At 41.6% G+C, this 24,519-nt stretch overlaps 1 protein-coding gene and 1 long non-coding RNA gene across 2 annotated transcripts; both read right to left on the reverse strand.

The window, feature by feature from the left end:
- Positions 1 to 753: 753 nt before the first annotated feature.
- Positions 754 to 5,441, reverse strand: LOC135605118 (uncharacterized). The gene is made up of 2 exons (XR_010484318.1): positions 1,228 to 5,441; positions 754 to 1,131 (listed from the first exon to the last, which is right to left on the reverse strand). It is a non-coding gene; the product is annotated as an uncharacterized LOC135605118 (long non-coding RNA).
- A 10,900-nt stretch (positions 5,442 to 16,341) lies between these two features.
- Positions 16,342 to 24,203, reverse strand: LOC135605119 (adenosine kinase 2). Its single transcript, XM_065094837.1, has 13 exons — positions 24,045 to 24,203; positions 21,981 to 22,034; positions 21,599 to 21,645; positions 21,483 to 21,514; positions 21,309 to 21,410; positions 21,142 to 21,209; positions 20,682 to 20,758; positions 19,852 to 19,949; positions 19,681 to 19,751; positions 19,338 to 19,404; positions 19,146 to 19,268; positions 17,151 to 17,211; positions 16,342 to 16,765 (listed from the first exon to the last, which is right to left on the reverse strand). The coding sequence occupies exons 1-13, from the start codon at positions 24,125 to 24,127 to the stop codon at positions 16,623 to 16,625; spliced, it is 1,026 nt and encodes a 341-aa protein (XP_064950909.1). The 5' UTR covers positions 24,128 to 24,203; the 3' UTR covers positions 16,342 to 16,622.
- Positions 24,204 to 24,519: the final 316 nt, after the last annotated feature.

A 24,519-nucleotide genomic window follows, 5' to 3' on the forward strand; every position in this document is an offset into this window, starting at 1 on the left:
CAAACTTATTCCTAGTGCAAGAAGAATCACAAATAACTATCATCACCCCAATATGTTGAATGGGATTACACCTATGAGTAGAAACCAAAGTATTATAAAGCCTAATGTCCAGATCACCCACACTGAACCATCAAATGTCAGCCTTAGACCTATCTGTTCAAGCCGTAAACCTTCAGTAGAGACAAGAAAGTTTAGAATATTAAATCATAATCATATTACTCAAAGAGTCCTTACTCTCGGAAAACATAATCATGGCCCGAGGTTTTAAATCAGATGATCATCATATTTACCTAAATAATTCATATTCCAGAAGGTTAAAGGTCCCCTAACGCTACTTAAGTTATTCAAAATATCAATATGATGATGCAAGGATTGGGAAAAAATACATTACTCTAACTCCAAAACTTTGAAATAAAAACAACTTAATAGTTTTCATGTTCCAATTTAAAACAGCTAACAAAGTTGGGACAGTGATTAATGGCAAATAGAGGAAGATAAACATCTGAATCGAAGAAAAGTTCGATGAGTACAAACAATTATGGTATCAAGCTTATCATTGAAATTGAGAATGCAATTAAAATCCCCCCTATCCAACCAAGGAAAATTATGAAGCTATAAAATAATAGACTATTCCGAAGAAGATTTCCACATATGTACATACTCATGTATATCATACTTCAAATTCATAAACACAAATCTCTAAACTAAACTATGGTATGGACAAAATGTTTATGGGATGAAAAAGACTAGACTTGTGGATTGTTGGTATTCCAATCAATGAGAAATCCAACAGTCCCTCCAATAGGAGTAGCCATCATTACTAAATTATGCTCTCTTGACTTTAGCACTCTTGATTTATGGTATGGACAGAATGTTTATGCTCTCTTGATTTTAGCACTCAAATTAAAGACCAGACAATTACAGCAACATAGGAGTAGAATTAACGCTCACTAACATAGGTTGAACATCCAAGTTACTGGAGGAAGATCGATGCACTTTGCAGGGAATCCAGCCCATCACAAGAGGAAGATCGACGCTCATAACGAAAGGAATTTTTCTTGGGTGGTCTACTACTTGTACATTTGCTGGTATACTTCTCCTGGGATTGGGGGTATAACTTGAAAACAGACCCTGCAACAACGAGAGAACGATACCATCATTACTACTGCTCTGCAAGGATTAAATTATAATTTTCTGCAAATTGATGCAATTCCATACTCAACCTACTTAAATCTTCCGCAGCATTCACTCAAAAGTCAAAGGAAGCAGCTCATGCTCCAATTTGTTACTCATCCTTTTTCAATCTGAGCTGAGGCTTACCATGTGCTGAGTAAAAAAACAAGAGAGTAGTTGAGCAGATCTGGAGTAAAAGGAGACTTGCAGAACCTGCAAGATCTCAAGTCTCATGTATAGATGAGCAACCCATCCTGCTCCTGCAAGATTATCATGTTCAATCGGAAGCCTGATGACCTGTGTACCTGATGACCTATGTACAAACAGTAATCCATAATTGATTGATACTTACTCTCATTGTAATGCTATGTATGATACACAGAATGCTAAGCGTCAAAAGTAACAAATACTTTCTATACAAGGATTATCAAACCGTTCTAGAGACAATTCCTCGTCGATGTTCTGTACCTATACAACATCAGGATTTTATTAGTGTCATATGACCAGTTTTTGAGAACCAATGACCTAGATCATCAATCCTAGTTATACAATATGAAATGCTCAAAATGTGTCTTTACCTCCCCAAGTAATTCAACTGCCACCCACAGTTACAGTCCCACATTGACAAAAAAAAAGAGAATGATGAATAAACGAAGATAATAAGACCATCTGTCGATGAGCCAATTATTTACATATTTCTACTCATGCGAGCATTTTGCATGCTCAAATGGAGTTTCCCACGATGCAAACTGCAACATCAACAGAAATTTTGAGACTTTCTTTGAATAGCCATGGATCTCAATTAATATTCTGCAGTAAAATGTTTCATCAAACCTTTGATATCCAACAACCTGAATGAGATCGACTTCAAACACAAGCAAGGCAAAGGCAAATGTAGCAAATAGGAAATATTGTGGTGGTACAATGGCCAATTCCCAACACAAGTGCATGCAAAATACAGTTCAGCAGATGAAAACAAAAATGCAATTCACTTTCCACTGATTGACCGAAGTACATATTTGACAAATGAGGTTTAGTTCTCATAAGAAGCACAGAAGACAAATGGTGAGTGAAGTCCCCACCTCTTTCCAATTGAATGATACACCCAAACCAATGAATAGATCCCTATCACTTTCTCCTTTGATACCTTAGCCTTGCCAAAGTGTGGTATCGACACTTGGATCATTTTGAGGAGCACTATGTCCTGATCTAACTTTGGAGTCTTATCAATGAAGACAAATAGCAGTTACGGTCCTAAGCTCTAGAACATTTGATACACTTTTCTGCATCTAGTAGCAACATCGAGTTAATGCTTCAAGAGCTTACCTCGACTAACAGAAACACACACAGATCATTTAGCTCTCATAGAGTATTATTTTTTTCCCATACAACCATTGAAACTTAAGAACAGGCTTCACAGTCATCGCTAGTTATTATTCAATACTAAGTTGTCATTCATACTCATGGAGTGCTCCAGGGCACAGGGCACTATCAATATATAAGATAATTGTTTTGAACTAGCCATTTCTCACAATGAATATAAAAATATACGGAGACTCCTTCGATGTGAAATGTTGTGTCTCAATTGACTAATTTTAACTAGCACTGAAGATGAGAACATTCCAACCCAAAGGCCACATTGTCATGGACTTAGCTGGTTTTGCCTAAGTCGTGCGGCACCCTTGTGTGTCCGTCCGCAAAGGTCAGCCTCCCATAGTCCCTTAGGACCCACAAAAGAGAAAACGGGTGAGAGAAAATGCCTCACTCGGGATCCACAAGCAAACATTCCAAGAAACACTTCATAGACTTTACAAGCTCTGAACAATTGCACAACAAAGGGTCAAAATGGTCCATTACAGACCGAAAATCTCTCACAAGCGTCCACATGACATAACCTTTATTTACAAGTCTAAAGCGGCCACCAAACCCAACTAAAATGAGACTATTAAGCCTTCGGTTGTCCCTCTATATGCTATGCAAAGTATGAACATACCAAAAGTCACGGACATACATAAGCATTACATCAAACATCCTGTTTCGAAGTTTGTCCGTGACATTCTCCCCCACTTATTCCTTCGACGTCCTCGTCAAAGCCTTTGTGAACACGATAACTCCTCGCCTTTGCTGAGTCTTCAATCTTCTGCTCCAGCTGCAATGCGCCTCCTGGCTCCCAGCAGCTCTTCGTTGCTGTTTTTTTTTAGTAGTTGAACCTTTGAGCCGACATGCTGCTTCAACTCACCAATGACTCTGACTCTGGTGTGGGGTTGGCTGAGTTGTGTTGATCATTGTTGATTCCTGCGGATCCTCCAGATGAAGGAAAAGACCATCCTTACTACGCCAGTCTCTCAAATGCCTCATGCTGCTTGAACTGGGTGGATGCTTATTAGAGCTTTTAACGAGCATCGTCTCGCAAACTTCTGAAGTTTTGGGTCCTTCCTCCACAAAATTTGCTTATTGACTCTTCTTTCACTTAGTTGTCACTTCCAAGTAGGTTCGCATCACTTCCGCTTTCGATTGGCATTTCGTTGGGAAATGAAGCGGACAATCTACTCTCAGTAGCACTGATCACCGTTGGTGAGGATTTGACAACTATTGTCTTCCATTATCTTCGAAGAGTCTTTGAACCTGTGCAGAGCTCCTCTACTGGATAGATAAGAGAATTGGGGTACTCCGTTTCGCCCATTCTCTTAAGGGTTGAGAAGGCAAAGGTTACTTGACTTCGCCCGCCTCATCGAGGTTGTACTCCATGCATCGAGCTGGTTACTGGCCTTCGCTTTCGGCTATCTTGATGAGAAGCTTGTTGACACTGGTCTTACGAAGTTCCCTAGCCTCTACCCTTTAGCCTTGTCTCGGTACTTGGAGTTTGCCTCTGCATGCTCCACCTCCTCGGCCCCTTTCACGACCAAGCGCTCTCCTTCCATGAGAGCAAGGGATCAATGACTTTCACGGAAGTCCCGCCTCTGCGGTACCATGGCGCTACCATGCCCATGGCCCTACTATCCGTCGCCTCGCATCTGCATCCATTTTCTTCACGATCAGTAGATATGTCTCTGTAGCACTCCTCCGAGTCCACCTCCATTCTAACTGATGCTTGATTTTGGGTAGCTAAGTCCCTCCGGACTCGTCGTTGCTTCCTCGCCCCTTTCGACCCTCTGCTTCAACACCTTTGTGTTCTCCAAGCAGCTCCCTTTTTGTCGATGGAAAGACAGATTGCAACTCCCATGCATGGCCTCTGCCATCACGTGGTAGGGTTTGCACCGATTCTGTTCTCCTTAGGTTCCTTGGTAGCAACGTTCGCTTACTCGACCTTATCCTCTGACTTGTCGGGCTCCCTTAAGCGAATATGGGCTCTGGAGCAGTCCAACTCTCCAGCTGCTTCGATCATACTTCTGCATGATCAAGTCCCTCCCATAGGACTTACTGGTACTTGTATTTGAACTTTTTCCTTAGTGAAACACAGCCCTCATATGCTGATGACCAAGGCTTTCATCCGATGCAAAATTCGATGCACGCACGGAAGACCCGCCTCTACGGTACCATGGCATTCACTCCTTGAATCCATAGCCCTTCTTGTCGTCGTGTTGTTCACCGAAGTGGAGCTTCCAGTAGCTCCCGATCATACCTCCGTATGATCTAGTCCCTCACGGGACTCATTCATGTGTATCGCATTGCCACGAACTGTTCCACCACGATCTGCTGCACCATGTCGCCTCCTGGTGACATCTCCATTACATTCTGATCCTTGTGGGATGAACTCGAATTGTGATCCCTCCATGTGTGGCCTCTGCCAATACATCGCAGGGTCTCTTCCACCTTCGATTTTGTTCGCTCCTTTGGCAATCGACCTTAATCCACCCACTCTTAGGTCACAGCTAGACGAAGCACCACTCTAGGACAGTCCGTCGCCTAGTAGCTCCCGAAGTCTCCCGACTTCGTTGCAATTAGTGTACCATTGTCTGGATCCTGGGCCTCTGCCCCTACCAGCACAATTTCCGCTGCGCACCGCTTCCTTCATGGCAACTTGAATGGCAACACTGTGGCATATTCTTTAAGAGTACTCGCCTCCGCGTTCTCTTGCCCCGTGCCAAGACCTTCTAAACCCAACTTCACCTCCGTAAATTGAGTCGCCTTAGTTCCTCCATCAAATGCTTTTCCGAGATAAAGTACATGTGCCCAGAAGCTCCCTTCATCTTTGGCACCATGCAAGATGAGTCTACTCCGTCAGAATGAAGGACCCATGGAACAACATGATCCTGCTCTTGCCTTTGTAAGAGTTTATGTCCTCGACCTCTAGAGTTCATGTCCTTGACCTCTATCCAAGGAAAGCACTGTGCCTCCGCTCCATGTTCCATCTTCTATGTCGGCTCCCTTCATGCGGCTTAGGTACTTCGCCAAGTTACACCCAAGTTGCTCCGCTTCTCGTTTTTACATTGAATTGATGGTGGCCCTCGCGCCCACCATTCCACGGGTCAGCCCTCCCTTGAGTCCGATCTCTATATCGACTCCAAGTGTGCCTTCATTTGTGTTGCTTTGCGTCGCTCCCCCACTTGAACTCGCAATGCATCCACCAATGCATTCTCTCGAGCGAGATCATACGACGACTCCTCGCTGCTTGCTCAGTCCATTGAGCTTCGTGGAGTTGTTGTTTGTTGAGGTACTCCTCCTCAACATGTGAGGTCCGTCCCACATGATTCTCCCTCTGGATAGCCGGGACTTATCCCTCCTGGATAACTGTCCCGTTGGAGCAACATCTCTCTTCGTTTCGGAGACCACCATCCCCTTGGACTACTCTGATTTGCTGAACAAACTGTGCATTATTCTGCCTCCTATAAACACACTTGCTAGATTGCGACTCCACGTTAATACAGCCCCCGCTACACCACTCAAGGCCTAGCAACATGCTGAACTCGTTACACACTTTAGCCTCCTACAGACGTATCATTCACATGCTGAAGAGAAAGTTTCAATGCTCCATGGCGCCAAGTTTCGATCGCCTTGGGATGGTCGCGAACATTCCATCGTCCGCATACAAGCCCATGTATGAGTACCGAATTCTTCGAGTTAGCAATTCCCCTCACCTCTATGAGCTTTACACAACTCTTTCGGTCGCTGAGCAACTCATTCCACCTTGCATAGTATCATCCTTTACCAAGCTGTCACGGACAAACTTCTAAACAAGGTGTTTGATGTAATGCTTATGTATGTCCGTGTCTTTTGGCATATCCATGCCTTGTACAGCATGTAAAGGGGCGGCCGAAGGCTTAATAGTCCCATTTTAGTTGGGTTGGTGGCCTCTTTAGGCTTGTAAATAAAGGTTGTGTCATGTGGACACGTGCGAGAGCTTTTCGGTCTGTAATGGACCATTTTACCCTTTGTTGTGCCACTGTTCAGAGCTTGTAAAGTCTGTTTGTAATTTGCATTGTCTATGAAGTGTTTTTCGGACATGTTTGCTTGTGGATCCCGATTGAGGCGTTCTCTTTAACCCGTTCTCTCTTTTGTTGGTCCTAAGGGACAATGGGAGGCTTCGGGGAGGCTGACCTTTGCGGACGGATGCGCGAGGGTGCCGCACGACTTAGGCAAAACCAGCTATGTCCGTGTCATATAGTATCAGAGCGGGACAAGCACTCATAGAAACACTTGACATGCAAACGTGGGGGACCTAGCGGGGCTGCGTTGAGGGCAGTCAGCACACGCGCGACCGTTTGAGGGAAAACGGGCATGGAGATGTAGGGAAAAGAGTCGCTCAGAGGAGCGGGCATCTGAGATTGGCATTCAGAGGAATGGCCAACTCTTCGCGCAAGAGGCACCACGAGAACAGGCAAGCTTGGAAGAATTTGGAGCGCACAAAGGTTGGGATGGCTGAGTTTGAGCTACGGCTCAACGTTGACAACTATACTTGATGGTGCTCTAGGCAAGCGAGGCGCTTGGCAAGAATGAGACCATGCAAGGTGGAATGAGTTGCTCAACGACCAAAAGAGTTATGCAAAGCTCACAGAGGTGAGGGGAATTGCTAACTCGAAGAATTTGGTACTCATGCATGGGCTTGTATGCGGACGACGGAATGTTCGTGGCCATCCCAAGGCGACCGAAACTCGGCGCCATGGAGCATTGAAACTTTCTCTTCGGCATTTGAAGGATACGTCCGTCGGAGGCTAAAGTGTGTAACGAGTTCAGCATGTTGCTAGGCCTTGAGGGGTGCAGCGGGGGCTGTATTGACATGGAGTCGCAATCTAGCAAGTGCGTTTGCAGGAGGCAGAACAGTGCACAGTTTGTTCAGCAGATCGGAGTAGTCCAAGGGGATGGTGGTCTCTAAAACGAAGAGAGATGTTGCTCCAATGGGATAGTTATCCAGTAGGGATAAGTCCCGGCTCTCCAGAGGGAGAATCATGTGAGACGGACCTCACATGTTGAGGAGGAGTACCTCAACAAACAACAACTCCACGAAGCTCGATGGACTGAGCAAGCGGTGAGGAGTTGTCGCATGATCTCGCTCGAGAGAATGCATTGGTGGATGCATTGCGAGATCAAGTGGGGGAGTGACCTAAAGTAACTTAAATGAATGCACACTTGGAGTCGATGTGGAGATCGAACTCAAGGGAGGGCTGACCCGTGGAATGGTGGGCACGAGGGCCACCATCGACTCAATGCAAAAACGAGGAGCGGAGCAACTTGGGCGTAACTTGGCGAAGTACCCAAGCCGCATGAAGGGAGCCAGCATAGAAGTTGGAACGTGGAGCAGAGGCACAGTGCTTTCCTTAGACAGAGGTCAAGGACATGAACTCTTGCAGAGGCAATAGTAGGATCATGTTGTTCCATGAGTCCTTCATTCTGACGGAGCGGACTCATCTTGCATGGTGCCAAAGACGAAGGGAGCTTCGGGGCACATGCACCTTATCTCGGAGAAGCATTTGATGGAGGAACTAAGGCGACTCAATTTGCGGAGGCGAAGTTGGGTTCAGAAGGCCTTAGCACGGGGCAAGAGGACGCAGAGGCGGGTACTCTTGAAGAATATGCCACAGTGTTGCTATTCGAGTTGCTATGAAGGAAGCGGTGCGCAGCGGAGATTGTGCTGGTAGGAGCAGAGGCCCAGGATCTAGACAATGGTGCACAAATTACAGTGAAGTCGGTGGACTTCGGGAGCTACTAGGCGACGGACTATCCTAGAGCGGTGCTTCATCTAGGTGTGACCCAAGAGTGGGTGGATGAAAGTCAATTGCCAAAGGAGCGAACAAAATCGAAGGTGGAGGAGACCCTGCGATGTATTGGCAGAGGCCACACATGGAGGGTTCACAATTCGAGTTTATTCCACAAGGATCAGAATGCAATGGAGATGTCACCAGGAGGCGACATGGTGCAGCGGATCGTGGTGGAACAGTTCGTGGCAATGCGATACACACAATAGAGTCCCGGGAGGGACTGGATCATATGGAGGTATGATCGGGAGCTACTGGGAGCTCCACTTCGGTGAACAACATGACGGCAAGAAGGGCTATGGATTCAAGGAGTGAAGGCCATGGTACCGCAGAGGCGGGACTTCCGTGCGTGCATCGAATTTTGCATCGGATGAAAACCTTGGTCATCAGCATATGGGGGCTGGGTTCCACCAAGGGAAAAGTTCGAATGCAAGTACCAGTGAGTTCCATGGGAGGAACTTGATCATGCAGAGGTATGATCGAAGCAGCTGGAGAGTTGGACTGCTCCAGAGCTCATATTCGCTTAAGGGAGCCCGGCAAGTCAGAGGACAAGGCCGAGTAAGCGAACGTTGCTACCAAGGAAGCTAAGGAGAACAGAATCGGTGCAAACCCTACAACGTGATGGCAGAGGCCATGCATGGGAGTTGCAGTCTGTCTTTCCATCGACCAAACGGACTGCTTGGAGAACACAGAGGTGTTGAAGCAGGGGGTCGAAAGGGGCGAGGAAGCGACGACGAGTCCAGCGGGACTTAGCTACCCAAAATCAAGCATCAGTCAAAATGGAGGTGGACTCAGAGGAGTGCCACGGAGACATATCTACTGATCGTGAAGAAAAGAGATACAGATGCGAGGAGACGGATAGTAGGGCCATGGGCATGGCAGCGCCATGGTACCGCAGAGGCGGGACTTCCGTGAAAGTCATTGATCCCTTGCTCTCACGGAGGGAGAGTGCTTGGTCGTGAAAGGGGCCGAGGAGGTGGAGCATGCAGAGGCAATCTCCAAGTACCGAGACAAGGCTGAAGGGCAGAGGCCAAGAAACTTCGTAAGACCGGTGTCAACAAGTTTCTCATCAAGATAGCCGTAAGTGAAGGACTTCGGGTCATGCAAGAGTGCACGACCAAGGAACGAAGCAGGCAGTACGCGGTGTTGTACCTTTGCTACTCAGTGGAGTAGGCGGCAGGGTTGATGGAGAAGACGGTACAATCCCAGAGGCGACCTCATCTATCAGAGAATTACTCCAAGTTGGGGTGAAAACTTCCTGCATTCCAGAAGTTCAATGGCATTGAGAAGGTGAATCACAGTAGCTAACTCAACGCATGGAGTGCAAACACTTCAAGTACTTCAGAAGTGTGAGCAAAGAGCAGGTGAAGGCCAGTAACCAGCTCAATGCATGAAGTACAACCTCGAGGAGGCGGGCGAAGTCAAGTAACCTTTGCCTTCTCAACTCTTAAGAGAATGGGCGAAACCGAGTACCCCAGTTCTCTTATTTATCCAGCAGAGGAGCTCTGAATAAGTTCAAAGACCCTTCGAGGATAATGGAAGACAATAGTTGTCAAATCCTCACCAACGGTGATCAGTGCTACTGAGAGTAGATTGTCCGCTTCATTTCCCAACGAAATGCCAATCGAAAGCGGAAGTGATGCGAACCTACTTGGATGTGACAACTAACTGAAAAAAGAGTCAATGAGCAGATTTTGTGGAGGAAGGACCCAAAACTTCAGAAGTTTGCGAGGCGATGCTCGTTAAAGCTCCAACAAGCATCCACCCAGTTCAAGCAGCATGTGGAAATTTTGAGAAACTGGCGCAGTAAGAATGGTCTTTTCCTTCATCTGGGAGATCCGCAGGAATCAACAAGGATCAACACAACTCAGCCAACCCCACACCAGAGTCAGAGTCATTGGCGAGTTGAAGCAGCATGGCGGATCAAGGGTTCGACGACTCAAAAACAGCAGCGGAGAGCAGTTGGGAGCCAGGAGGCGCATTGCAGCTGGAGCAGAAGATTGAAGACTCAACAAAGGCGAAGAGTTGCAGTGTTCACAAAGGCTTCGACGAGGACGTCGAAGGAATAAGTGGGGGAGAATATCACGGACAAACTTCTAAACAAGGTGTTTGATGTAATGCTTATGTATGTCCGTGTCTTTTGGCATATCCATGCCTTGTACAGCATGTAAAGGGGCGGCCGAAGGCTTAATAGTCCCATTTTAGTTGGGTTGGTGGCCTCTTTAGGCTTGTAAATAAAGGTTGTGTCATGTGGACACGTGCGAGAGCTTTTCGGTCTGTAATAGACCATTTTACCCTTTGTTGTGCCACTGTTCAGAGCTTGTAAAGTCTGTTTGTAATTTGCATTGTCTATGAAGTGTTTTTCGAACATGTTTGCTTGTGGATCCCGATTGAGGCGTTCTCTTTAACCCGTTCTCTCTTTTGTTGGTCCTAAGGGACAATGGGAGGCTTCGGGGAGGCTGACCTTTGCGGACGGACGCGCGAGGGTGCCGCACGACTTAGGCAAAACCAGCTATGTCCGTGTCAAAGCGCCTCGCTTGCCTTGAGCACCATCAAGTATAGTTGTCAACGTTAAGCCGTAGCTCAAACTCAGCCATCCCAACCTTTGTGCGCTCCACATTTTTCCAAGCTTGCTTGTTCTCGTGGTGCCTCTTGCGCGAAGGGTTGGTCATTCCTCTGAATGCAATCTCAGATACTCGCTCCTCCGAGCGACTCCTTTTCCCTACATCTCAATGCTCGTTTTCCCCCAAACGGTCGTGCGTGTGCTGACTGCCCTCAACGCAGCCCCGCTAGGTCTCCCACGTTTGCATGCGAAGTGTTTCTATGAGTGCTTGTCCCGCTCTGATACCATCTGTCACGGACTTAGAGTCGTGCGGCACCCTTGTGTGTCCGTCCGCAAATGTCAGCCTCCCCAAAGCCTCCTATGGTCCCTTAGGACCCACAAAAGAGAAAACGGGTGAGAGAAAATGCCTCACTCGGGATCCACAAGCAAACATTCCAGGAAACACTTCATAGACAATGCAAATTACAAACAGACTTTACAAGCTCTGAATAGTTGCACAACAAAGGGTCAAAATGATCCATTACAGACCCAAAATCTCTCACAAGTGTCCACATGACACAACCTTTATTTAAAAGTCTAAAGCGACCACCAAACCTAACTAAAATGGGACTATTAAGCCTTCGGTCGTCCCTCTACATGCTGTGCAAAGCATGAACATACCAAAAGTCACGGACATACATAAGCATTACATCAAACATCATGTTTCGAAGTTTGTCCATAACAACATGGTAGTGTATACGGGGGAGAAGTGCCAGTTCACCATCAGGGTCATCTTCCTTGAGCATCCCTTATTTCCAGTGTTGCTTAATCAAGTTCATGAAGAGTATCAATTTCAACCCAATTCAAAGCTCTACAAATCATTCAATGAGAACATTTTCATTGCCATCTGTACAATGTCACTTTAGAGCAAAACCAATGCCATCCGTACAATTTCACTTCGGAGAAAAACCAAAGGTTTGGTTTTGCTGCTAACAATTAATTTGTCTCAATTACCTTTCCTCTTCTCAATTGCTGCTATTTGTAAGAATTGGTTGCAGGATTTTAAGATCTAAACAGAAATATCTGAAAGGCCACACCTATGACCTAGAAAAGTTATATCTAACATTGAATTGATCCATTCAGGTGTGTCATTCAAACTGGATACTGTTTCAGCAGTTATTGGTCGATCACATTGTATATTTGCTACTATCATTGATATTCAATCAATACTAAGATTTTTGACTAGTAGTTCCAATCTTGTAAAATCTATACCATCAGGGAAGTAATGTATAGTAACAATCAGGAAATTATGCATATTTGCATATTGCAACCTGAACAAGATAAGAGATTCACATAGATTCACATATAGATAAAACATATGCAAACATTGCACATCTTTATAACATAATGCAATATCTATTCATGCACTATATTCTGATTAATCCAATCAAAACTGGAGCTTCGTATTCTGTTTATTTTAGATCAAGTGTAGATTAAGACATTAAACTGAGTTTAGAAACAAGTAATATTCTCTAATGTAAAAAGATCTAGTGCTTTTCTCACTCTATGCTAGAGAGGTCAATATGGTGTGTACTAGGAACTATATTAGTCCATTATTAACTATTTATTAATTCCAATTATTCAGCTAATTTCCTTATATTTTGAACAATTCAAATAAGGTATGTTTCATAATTAGAGTTCATAAATATCGGTCTTTTAGTTAGATCTTGAACAACTCAAGTGAGATAGGTTTGAAATTAAAGAGTTCATAAACATGGATCAATTTGTGGGCCAAAACTTAGACCATAATATGGCAGGACACAAAATCTATTGACTAAGACACGGATGTATGGTGTGTTAGTGACCTCAATGGGAATGTTACTGATGGGCCAGTTGGTGCATGCTAAAAGAGTTCATAAACTGGATCAATTTGTGGGCCAAAACTTAGACCATAATATGGCAGGACGCAAAATCTATTGACTAAGACACGGATGTATGGTGTGTTAGTGACCTCAATGGAAATGTTAATGATGGGCCAGTTGGTGCATGCTAAAAGTGACAACCAGTTTGCAGCATGCAACAGTCTTGCTCCACCTCCAACTAACTTAGTCACCGCTACTCCCAGAGGTGAGTTGAGAGGGTGGCATAAGAGGGGAAAGGAGAAGAAGCATAAGAGTTAATATGAGGAGTCTCTTCAAAGATACCCCAAAGCATAAGGTACTTCTGTGAAAAAACAGAACACATAACCACTACCTGCACTTCACCTCATCCTTATTTCCTAAAACCTGCCAACCAAAGTCATCACTTATTTCAAACACTACAGATATTAGTCCACAATCACTCACATAATTAATTTTTGGAACTACATTAATGTTTACATTCTGAATATGGTAACAATAGTGTGAGCCTCAAGATTATATTATCTTGTTGTTTGACAGTTATACTTTAGTCTGCCATGGATAAACAAGATTTAGATAGAAGTTTATATTACAAACTAAAGGGACCATGAGATTGTGGGACAAGGGCATCAGCATGGGATGCTCACAACAAATTACCCCAACATCACAAGGATGTGGTGGAAGGAAAAAAAGAAGAGTCATGGACTCAAGACATCTCCTCCCACCTCAGCTGTTGTGTGATACTATGTATGATTCAAACAAAGAAAATAAGTGTTCAGATCAGCCTGGCTCAGCCAAACCCATAGACCTAACAGCAAATTGATTAGTCTGGCCAATTAAAACTAATTCGGACCACAAAATCATAACCTGACTTTATTTAAGAACAGATATCCCAAGTGTATCTCAGTAGAAATTAGAAACCAATTTAACACAAGTTGAAAATTATCGAAATCCGAGTACCTTCTAGTTTTTCTAAAGACGGAGAGAGCCAAAACAAACAAACATGATGCGATGGCTCCCTGATTCAACATTCGTTACACTGAAGTATTTCATGGATGTTGCAGACAAATATGAAATTGACACCAATGATTTCTGCTACCCTGGACTTTTCCACCCAACAGCAGGTTGCTATAGAACTTGAAATTTTGAAACAACAACACTCTACTAAAATAGGAAAAAAAATCCAATACTTCCCATCGCTCAGTTGCTGCCAAAGCCAACAATGGAATGGAAATACACCAAAAATACATAAATCAGCAGTATCTTCAAGTCAACTAAAGTACAGAATTACATATTAGACGAGCCCTAGCTGAACACATAAAGCTGCATGGCAACAAAATGCTACAGTTTTAGATCTTCAACTGTCTGACTCAGATCAATAGACCAAAAATTAACAGCTATAGATGTCATAACCAACAACACCTTAAATGCACAAGATGGTGTACAAGTAAACCTTCCCCAAGAACTGTACATTTGAATTCAGATCACCCTCAATGACAAACTCAGGCGCAACAACACGGCATAAAAAGACAAGGAATCACAAAAAGGGCAGTTCTATAACAACAAATTATTGGAAGAGGCAACAGTAGTACCTCGCAGTCATGTCAAAGCAATGTAGGGAGCTGGAAAAAACAAACCATGCAACCAGTTCCACAGTTCCAGGTCATCTGAGGCCATTGAGATAATCCTCCAAATCGCTTGCCCTAAACTGCTGGCCAATTAATTCTCCATCTTTTCACCTTACTGCAAAATCGAAGACCAACCAAACCGCACTGATGTAAACCTGTACAAGTGAAAGAAAAGTTGCCACAAATAGCTTCCAGCCAACCATCGTCGCCATCCATCTGCCCAGATAACCACAAACCAGTGTTTCCAAGAATTTGATTGAGATGGCCTGTGTTGGCATGAGTGATATCATATATAACCCCTCTTTCACTACATCCTGCCCTCGTCGGCATAAATCATGGTCCATGATCTCCACCCACGGGATGACAGCAAACACAAGCGACACCACTGCATCCACCAAAGCCCTCGCAAAAAAGAACCCCAGGAGAGCCTCATCGTGTGACCCAGGCCATGGGTTCAAGGGCGAGAGGAAGAAAGGCATAAGCTTGACCTTGACGAAGAGCATGAAGAGCACATTCTGGTCTCGGACATCGGCAAAGAACCAGATCCACAAGAACTGGACGATGGCGTCCCTCGCGGCCCACCTCCAGAACACGAACTGCGTGAGCCGTCACATCCCCAACCGAGCGCCGGAATAGATGGTCTCCGTGACGGAGACCGGCTTCCGAAGGTGGAAGGCCACAGTCGAGAAGAAGACGGCGCCGAAGGCGGACGTGTAGGCGAGAATGAAGCCCATGATGGCAAGGGCGTGGGTGGAGGAGAGGAGGGTAAGAAGGTAAAGGATAGTCGTGACATCATGAGAAGAGGAAGGGGAAGGAGAAGAGGAAGGGGGAGGATGGGGAATAGTCAGGAATCCTAATCTTGACTCGGTTGAAGGAACTCTGGAGCCCAATGGAACCGTTGCCACGGAGGAAGAGTGCGAGGAGGGAGGTGTTACCGGCGGCGGAGACGAAGGAGGAGGTGAAGTGACCGTTGTCGTCGAAGGTGCCGAGGCGGGTGAGGTGGATGAAGGGGGTGCGGCGGCGGGCAGCGGGGGGAGGAGGAGGGGAAGGGGGCGACGAGGAGAAGGAGGAGGAGGAGGAGGAGGAGGAGGGGGGCAAGGAGGAGAGGCGGTGGAGGAGGGAGCGGACGTCAGGATCGCCGTCGGGGAGGGAGGAGAGGCGGAGGCTGCAGGCGAGGAGGGCGGTAAGGATGAGGGCAGGAGCGGAGAGAAGGGAGGACAGGGAAATGCGGCCGTCCGGTGATTGTGATTGAGCCGCGGCGGACCGACGAGTTGTGCCACGGGCCGTTGGCCGCTTCTTTCTCTCAAAATCGTCAATTACTTTCTCGGTTTATGGATACCTGTCTTTCTAAAATTATGTTCTTCGAATCAGAAAATATATATATATTATTAATTTAAATCTTACGAGACCTTAATAGAGAATATTCTTAGGAAATTGGTAATAGAAGATGTCTATATTCTTCATCCAAAGCAAAATTAAGTGCGTCCAATCCTAAATCAAAGTATGCAAGTGGAGAAAAGGAAATATAATAACAATAATAATAATAATAATAATAATAGAAACACAATAATAAAGAGACTGACGTGAAGCTTATGACCAAAAGGGCAAGGAGCGAGCTCGAATTCAATGATTAACCAATCCATAAAGACATCTAAGAACAAAGAACATGAAAAGACATCTGAGAGGTACTTCAATGATGCATAATTTTGCTTATATATATATATCCAAAACGAGCGTGTGTTTATATATATATATATCCAATTGTGACGTGCAATTCCGGATTTAAATAAAAAATTTTAAGCATGAAAGATTTTAGTTACACGTACACATGCAGTAAATGACTTGTAGACAATAAAATGCTTTCAAGTGGACTAACTGCAATAATTTACTTAAGAGCAGCCACAAAATAGATAAAGATTCTCTTAATGATTAGATATTAGTCCCATGATAAAGCAACAAAAATGCTAGTACAATGCACCGATGAATAATGATTGCTTGATAGGGAAATATAATGCCTGAAAATTTGGAAAATATTGCCCTCACCATCATCTAATAATGGCAGCCGAATGACAGTAACCAGTTTGGAAACACAAAACAGCATAAGGGATAGACATTATTATCATTCTGAAAAATAAAAGGTAGGATCGATGACTGGCATAGTTTGCTGCGGCAAAACCACCAGGGAGGTTCACTTAAAATCAGGCTTCTCTGGGTAAGTGCAGCCTGACCTCTGAATTATCACATTTGCGGCATAACAACCGGCTCTTACGCAGTCCTCGATGCTCTTTTCTTGAACCAACTGGGACAAGAATCCTCCAACAAATGCATCACCTTCACAATGCAAGTCCAGAAATTAGAACAAAAGCAATGGTGGACCAAATCAAGGATAATTGGGTGGACTCCTTGTTGGATTTGGTTAAAAATTAAGCAGCAGTATCATGAAACTTGATCATCTTTTGTTTCAATGCCCTTAACATAGCAAAATAAGAGAGGCTCCATACAGCAGACCCAGTGGTTGGGATGTTGTTGCATCCAGAATCAGTAGGATGAGATGCCAAATTCCATCAAACTAATGCCTCAATTTTTACTGATATATCTTGTTGGTTCTAAACCTAAAATGTTCATTTTGAGAAAATAGTATGTTCAACTTAATAAACAAGATACAGAACTTGCATGTTGATGGATGAGGTTCTTAACTCAAGGGAAAAACAATTACCTGCACCATTGGTATCAACCAGCTTCTCCTTTGGCAATAGGATCACTGGGAACAATCTCACCTGTTATCAGGATGGAATGAAAGAAATCACTAACAGATTGTTTATAGAAGCAGAATAGCATATAGCAGATAGATGAATTACAAAGTTCATGTTGTAATCATAGATGACTAATAAGTGCCAGCACAAAACCTCATATTCCTTTCTCATATTTATTTAGAACATACCTAGCTAATCGTGAGAATATTGTACCCAAAAATATTAGATGAAAAGATGTCAAAGGATTTGAGGCCATACCCCAAGCAACTAACACAGTTCAATCTGTGGGGTGATTTGAATAATTGTAAAATACATAAGAATTGAACTCAGAAGAAAACGGAAGCAGTTTGTGTGGTATAGCCATGCCTAACAATGTCAAGGCAAAAATCATTAGGGGTATAAAAAAAGTATATTAAGGTCTGCGAGGTGTCAGCTACAGTGCATTAGTTGAGTTGTATTTAGGCATCAAGAGGAAAGACATCCAATAGAAACACAAGTTTCAGGAACTATATCAAATATGCATAATAACAGAAAGAGAACCATTATATCAACAAATCAACTCTTAATTATTCTGAAACCAAGCATTGAAGGTTTCACTGTTGGAATGAAATGTTTTTATAGTATGGTTTCTGGTTGATTTTTTTCTTACAAAATTTCAGGAAAATTGAAGAAATGAAAATATAACAGAATCAATATTTTGCTTATCTATTAAAATTTTATATTTCAGTAATCTAAAAATCATACTAAAAATTTAAAATTAAAATTGGTGTTCTTATCTATTAAAATATTCAAGTTTATAAAATCAAAAGGTTCCTTTGTACTTCAAACTTGTACATCTCTACTTGCTTTTGTGAACTTATAAATTGAAGTGAACTCATCTCAAGACTATTATTGGTCATTTATGGCTAATAACTTTCTAGTATGGGGGTTGGCTATCAATCAGGTTTATTTTCAGTAAAATTTCTATTTTAACCAACAAGGATGTTTATAACTTGTCTTGGGGGAATCTGGAGAAGATTTAATCACTAGAACAAGTTAAAAGAATCACAAATTTTGTAATAAAAAAATTAATTTGATCCAGAGACAGTCTTTAGACAACTTTCTTAGTGTTGGGACCTAGCTCAAAATGAGGGAATCTGGAAAAAAATGTACTGCAAAAAAAGTGGAGAATCAATGCTGGAATGAAGAACAAGACACCGGATGAGTTTCGGGGAGCAAAGGTGGTGCATATACAGCCTCAATGATGAAACTCAATGACAGGTTTTTGTTTCCATCCAATCCATACTACATTAGATAAGCAAAAGTGTTTGACCTAAAAACAGTAGAAAAGTCCTCTGAAGAAAGGACACTTGCAGATTAAAAAAAAAGAACAAAATGATTGATAAATTTCTTTTTTTTTTTGGATATCCATTGAGAAAATTGAAAATTCTGAAACATTTTGAGACTCCTATTAGAATATATATATATACACACATATATACACACACACACACATACATACACATATATACATATACACATACATATATACATATTGAAAATTCTGAATTTTCTTCTCTGTAATATTTGTTTTTCTTTTTTCCATTATTGCTTATCTGTTTTCTATAGTACATGTTTTAGATATAAAAGGAAAAATCTTGAGATATTAAATTTCCAAATTACAAGGATACATTTTCTACAGGTCACATTTTGTTTGCATTGGCATATGATTTGAATAAGTTCATCTCTTCTTTCAGTATTCTCTCTTCTCTTATCATCCTACTTTGCTCATAAAGACTGAGTATGCAATGTCTCAATCAAATAATTGTGCTACATTTTAAACATATTTTCTGTTAATTGATAATCTTATATTGATTTATTGCAATTGTTTTTACACGCCTTAGCATTGCATGGTATTTTCTCTAGTAGATTGAATGCACCACTTTGTGAACTGCATTGTGATGATTAAGAAATCTAACCTTTCCATCCTCAGCGACAACTACTGGATCACAACCTTGAGTGATAACAGTAATTCTTTTGTGAGTTCCTGATGCCTTTGGCAATGCTGAGATCTTTAAAGCAATCTCCTCAACATTCTCAGTCTGAGTATTAGAACCAGTCAGGCATGATTGATACCATAAGCTAGTACAAGCAAAATGAAAGATTGTTACCTCCCAACCGCGAACTCTTGCAAAGGTCCTTGCTTCAGTTTCATTCCCAAATACATAATCTACATACCTGAAAATTAAAATAGTACATAATTTCCATGTAAGTGACCATGTGATCTTTGGGAGATATCGCTAAAGCATGGGTCAGTATAATAAATAGGAAAGTAAACAGTTTCATCAATGACTTATAAAAACTGAATTTGGTGTATATAGATTGCATGCCTTTTAAGAATGCAAATAATAGTGTTATATTGTGAAAGGGCAATGATGTACAGGTGAATTAACTCATCAGTCAAAATTGTTGACAGAAATATCAGATGACACTTGGAGAGGGGATGACACTCACGGCAGAGCTTTCTCTTGAACACCTCGGAAGAATTCACAGATGAAAGGAGCAGAAAGGTTCATCATGAACACCTATAGACATGGAATGTTTGGAAAATAAAAATATGTCAATGAATAAAGAAAAAGCCTCATGGCCAACATGAAGTTTCTCGTAGCCAACATGAAGATGTACCTTGTTATTGGCAGCAGCATGCTCAGCTACAAGTTGAATAGAATCAGGAGACACCGTGAGGAAAAAACCAGCTATGTAAATGTACTTGGCCTTTTCAACTGTCATAGTTACACAAAAACTACTTGTCACAAGACCAAAACTAATGTATTATTCTCATAGTTTAACAATCATAAAAGCAGTTGAAAATATAGGAAAACTTAAGCAGGGAAAGTAGCCTTTAGTCCAGATATGGCTTTGGCTTTGGATTCTATTATAATCCATAAAATGTTCATGAGTTCAACCGTGTATACCTTGATAAAACCAAAGAAATTCTAGAAGGTAGTGCCTAAACATTTGGTAATCATCTCAACTTTTCCATTTGCTAGGAAAAAGTTCCAAATGAATTGGATCAATATTTAGATATTAGGCTAGATTGAAAAAGGTGGTCAAAGATAATAATAAAAATTGAACCTTCTATCAAAACCAAATTAGAAATACTCTTGTAGTAAGGCTGTTTGTGAATATTGTTATGCTTGAAGTGTTAGCAATGGATACCCTAGCATATATGCTGAAAAGCTGATGATGATTAGATGACAATGGCATAGACTAAGTTTACCGGCAGCCAGAAAGAAAAGGTTAATTATGCACACAGGTAACAAGTAGAAAACCAGCCTGCCTGTACGGCAGTGGCCTGTCCGCACACCAACACATGTGATTAATATTTCTTGACAGAAGGTATCTATCCCTCAACTTCAATGAGAATTCAGTTGTGTGCATTACAATACATCACTTGTGCATGATATAAGCACCAAAAGAAGCATTATGAAAATACAGGCTCAAGACAAGTTTACCCAATGCAAAGTTTTCTGGTCTCTTTAGGTGTTCGATTTTATAGCAATTCGCTGCAGACAAATTAGCAACTAAGGACCTGTTCATCATCAAAAGATGGCATCAGAAAGACAACTACAGCAGATACACATAATGACTTGATAAAACTAAATGTGAAAAGTGAAAAAATGAATGCCGTGCTAGAATCAAGGTGGTCTTGCAATCATCCCAAACTAGACTCTGAAAATTAAAAAAATTACAGGTCACAAATGATAGAAAGATATATGCAGGCAATGCACAACCTTTTGCCATAAAATTCAGCAGCATGTATGCACAAGAAAAAGTATATCATAAAAACACATCCAAATTCCACACTAGAGAAGAATAAGATATGGACACATAATAATCAGTCACCTATCATGCAAGAGATATTCCTTACCATATATGTAGTAAATTTAAATAAGGGGAGAATCATGAACTCACCTCTCACCACCAACAACACAGACTGCACATGTACCAGTGGGGGCAGTTTCATCCTCATAGTAATGAACCTGTGAAATAAAGATTGAAGCAATATTTACTTAAGAATCATACAGAAGAAATACAAACAACAATGGAGGATAACATAAAGGAACAAAGGGTAGACTTACATTAACACCTGCTGCTTTCGAGTTCTTCTTCATTTCCTCTCCAAACTTATCCTTTCCAATGCATCCCATATAACTTGTTGCACCAGGAATTTGAAGCATCCACTATACAAGCATGAAGTAATGAGTTCTTTTCCATAAAGCTATATACAGTGATAACTTGACAATAAAGTATACCTGAGCAACCCTGATTGAATTCTGCGTAGCCCCTGAATAGATACAGTTAAAAAATAACATAGATGTTAACATAATCCTTATGGAAAGAATTGTTATGATTAAACACAATGTATTACCTCCAGCAATATATTCAACATTGTATTTTGTAGATAACTCATCATACCTGGTCCAAACAGGCAAAACTTAGCTCATCATGTTAAACAGCCAAACAGAGAATAAAAGCAAATTTCACATTTTTCTGAAAGCAAAAGGAACCAAAATTAAAAATGAAAAACTAAAAAGTTGCTAGCATCATCATATATACAAAAGTTTAAAAGGAAGAATTTCATGATAATAAACATGACATGTTCCCTGCTATAATAGCTTCAATTCAGTCTAGTATCAAGAAGTTACAGTAATTAATAAGCCCCTTATACAAAGAAAAAAGAAAAAAATAAAATTATTTATGGAAGATAATATGTTATGTGATAAAATATAGAAAGAGTAACAAAGACCTACATTGGCAAATGTTTTTCCTCTGCAAGAATTGCATCATTCAACTTAATGCCAAACCTGAAACATTAAGAAAACATGTCTTCACATCAGATACATCCACAGTATCATATAGTAGAGATGTAAGCTAAACCCACAAATGATCCTTATCAGAGCTGTCTACATAATCATAAAGCAGAAATCTAAGTTACACTCACAAGCAATGGGTTCAACGTCCAGTTTATATGCCAATAAGGCTATGTTTTGGTAAGGCACTGGCCATGGGAACTATTGCAAGCACAAAATATATAAATAATTAGCTGATCAAAAAGAATATCACAATTCAGTTTTGGATGGGGAAAGAAGTGGAAAAGGTGCACTAGAGTATAAGAACCAGATCTTTCAAAAAAAAATAAGCAAAAAAAGTATAAAAATAAATACACTAGCAATATGATCTATGAACTCAGTGCAAAGTAACACAATCTGACCAAACTGAATCTATGATCAGAGCAGAAACATACAATTATAGAACACAACAAAGACAAAATATGTTGACAAACAGTGTTTGGCATGAAAAACGCCCCAAAACCCAAATAAATTATAATGAAAAATTCAATCATCTACGTAAAGATTATATTATGTAACAATGATATACAAACAGAGAAATGGTTGAATCTACAAGTAGGGCAAGGCAGAAACATGTTAACAGTGAAAACCGCATCAAAGTAATGCAAGCATGCCTACATGATTACAGTAGCAATGATCAGATAAAGTAGAAGAAAATAAGTTTTAACTCGCATCAATGAGTCATGTAAATGTCAATCAAGCCATTTCCAAACCCACAATTGGAATGATTTGAACAGTATGAAGTTATTCAAGCTTAATTTCACGATGTAGACCATCGTAAGTTGTAATATAGTGCTACATTTCTAAGGTTGTAGATCTTAAGTTAAAGGTTTTACTGATGATTTCATAACTTGAACAATCTTAAGATTAACAAAAAACCGAAAAATTTTTCTGATTAATTTCATATTAGACACGATCATTTATACACTTAAAAAGTATCAAAAGCACCAAAAGACAGATGCCTTACAGGCTTAATGAGACAGATGCATCACCTAACTTAGTTGATAAGGACCTTGACTCTTAATAGCAAGGTCTTGGAATCAAGCCCTGCCTTCACCACTTACCATTTACCAAAAAAAGAAAAAAGAAGAAATCACATAAAGTACAAATATTCACATGTGAGACAAAAAATTAGGATCTTACTATATAAGGTATTGCGTTATACAAAATAATGAACTTGTCGTTAATAGTATCCAGATACAAAAATCAGTTGTGCGACCGTATAAGGAGGTTTAGATCTGGATTGGGCTTTCCAGGTCGTTAAGATGACAATGAGAAATTTAAGTATTTGCAAAAGTAAAAGAGATTTATGTATTTACGATCAGAAAAAAAAAACCCTTAACAACTCAATGTTAAATTGCAACAAATAATGCATCCAATAACCATGATCTAAAAGCAACACAATACATGTCAAAAGATCTAGGAAGTATTAGCTCTGTACTGCAAACAAAGAGCTAAAATAATCAAGGAAAACATGCTGGGGAATCCAAAACACACGAAATTTCCAGTTTTACGAGGAGAAACAAGGCACAAAACAAACGACGAGGAAACAGCTTCCATCAACAACAAATCACATTCCGAGAAAAGAACGAACCATATCACACAATCTTGCAAAACGGCACGAACATAAAAAAATCCAATCACCTCCACAGAGCAAGATCCAAATATAAGAGTGCTTTCTTACAATACAAAAAACCCCAAACAACAACCCGACAAATGATTCAACATCAAAGACAAGGCAGATCTCACAGAAAGGTTTAAGTTTCACCAGATCCTTGACCAAAGTTAGCTGTCAGATCTCAATACGCTCGAGAACAACAATACTGGAACACAGAACGGCAAGAAGAGTTGGGATCCGCGGGACAATGAGCCAAGATCGGATCAGAGAGCGATATCTATGCTGAACGAAAGGAAAAGGCCAAAAGGCACCACAAAAGAAGAGATCCAATGGAAGGATAGGTTCACCTGCTGAGGAACTCGTCGTCGACGACGGCAGAGATGTCGAGGAGGGGATTCCCCATCCCCAGAAGCACCCCTTCGCAGGCCATTTCCCTGTTCCCAGCAAGCGAACGCGAGCTCGGCAGCGTGCGAAGCGGCGAGGAGCAAAATGGAAGTGTGCGAGGGGGAAGTGTTGTGAGGCTACGATTTATAGAGGAGCCGATGACGGAGAGGGTGATCGTCGACTTTGGATGCTACCCAACCACCCCGGTTCGGGATTAGGTTGGTAGGTGGGTGCGACCCAGACCGGACAGTGTCCGGTTCAATTTCGAACCACAACGCACGTGCCAAACACAACGAGATTGTAACATTTACATACTAAAAATAATAAAATTTTAATAGTGAATTGAGTTCCATATAAATAATATTCTCCAAAGTTTGTGGTTACATATTCATCCCCTTTAATTTTATGTTTAGCGCACATGAAAAACTCAAAAACTTG

Source organism: Musa acuminata, chromosome BXJ2-2 (assembly GCF_036884655.1).
Source record: "Musa acuminata AAA Group cultivar baxijiao chromosome BXJ2-2, Cavendish_Baxijiao_AAA, whole genome shotgun sequence".
NCBI classification, from domain to species: Eukaryota; Viridiplantae; Streptophyta; class Magnoliopsida; order Zingiberales; family Musaceae; genus Musa; species Musa acuminata.

Excerpts from the sequence above, each read along its gene's own strand:
- LOC135605119 (XM_065094837.1), bottom strand. The coding sequence starts at position 24,127 with ATGGCCTGCGAAGGGGTGCTTCTGGGGATGGGGAATCCCCTCCTCGAC. Across the intron at positions 20,759-21,141 it reads TGTGTTGTTGGTGGTGAGAG|GTCCTTAGTTGCTAATTTGT; the intron begins GTGAGTTCATGA and ends GATGATGAACAG. Across the intron at positions 19,405-19,680 it reads GTTCAAGAGAAAGCTCTGCC|GTATGTAGATTATGTATTTG; the intron begins GTGAGTGTCATC and ends TTTAATTTTCAG.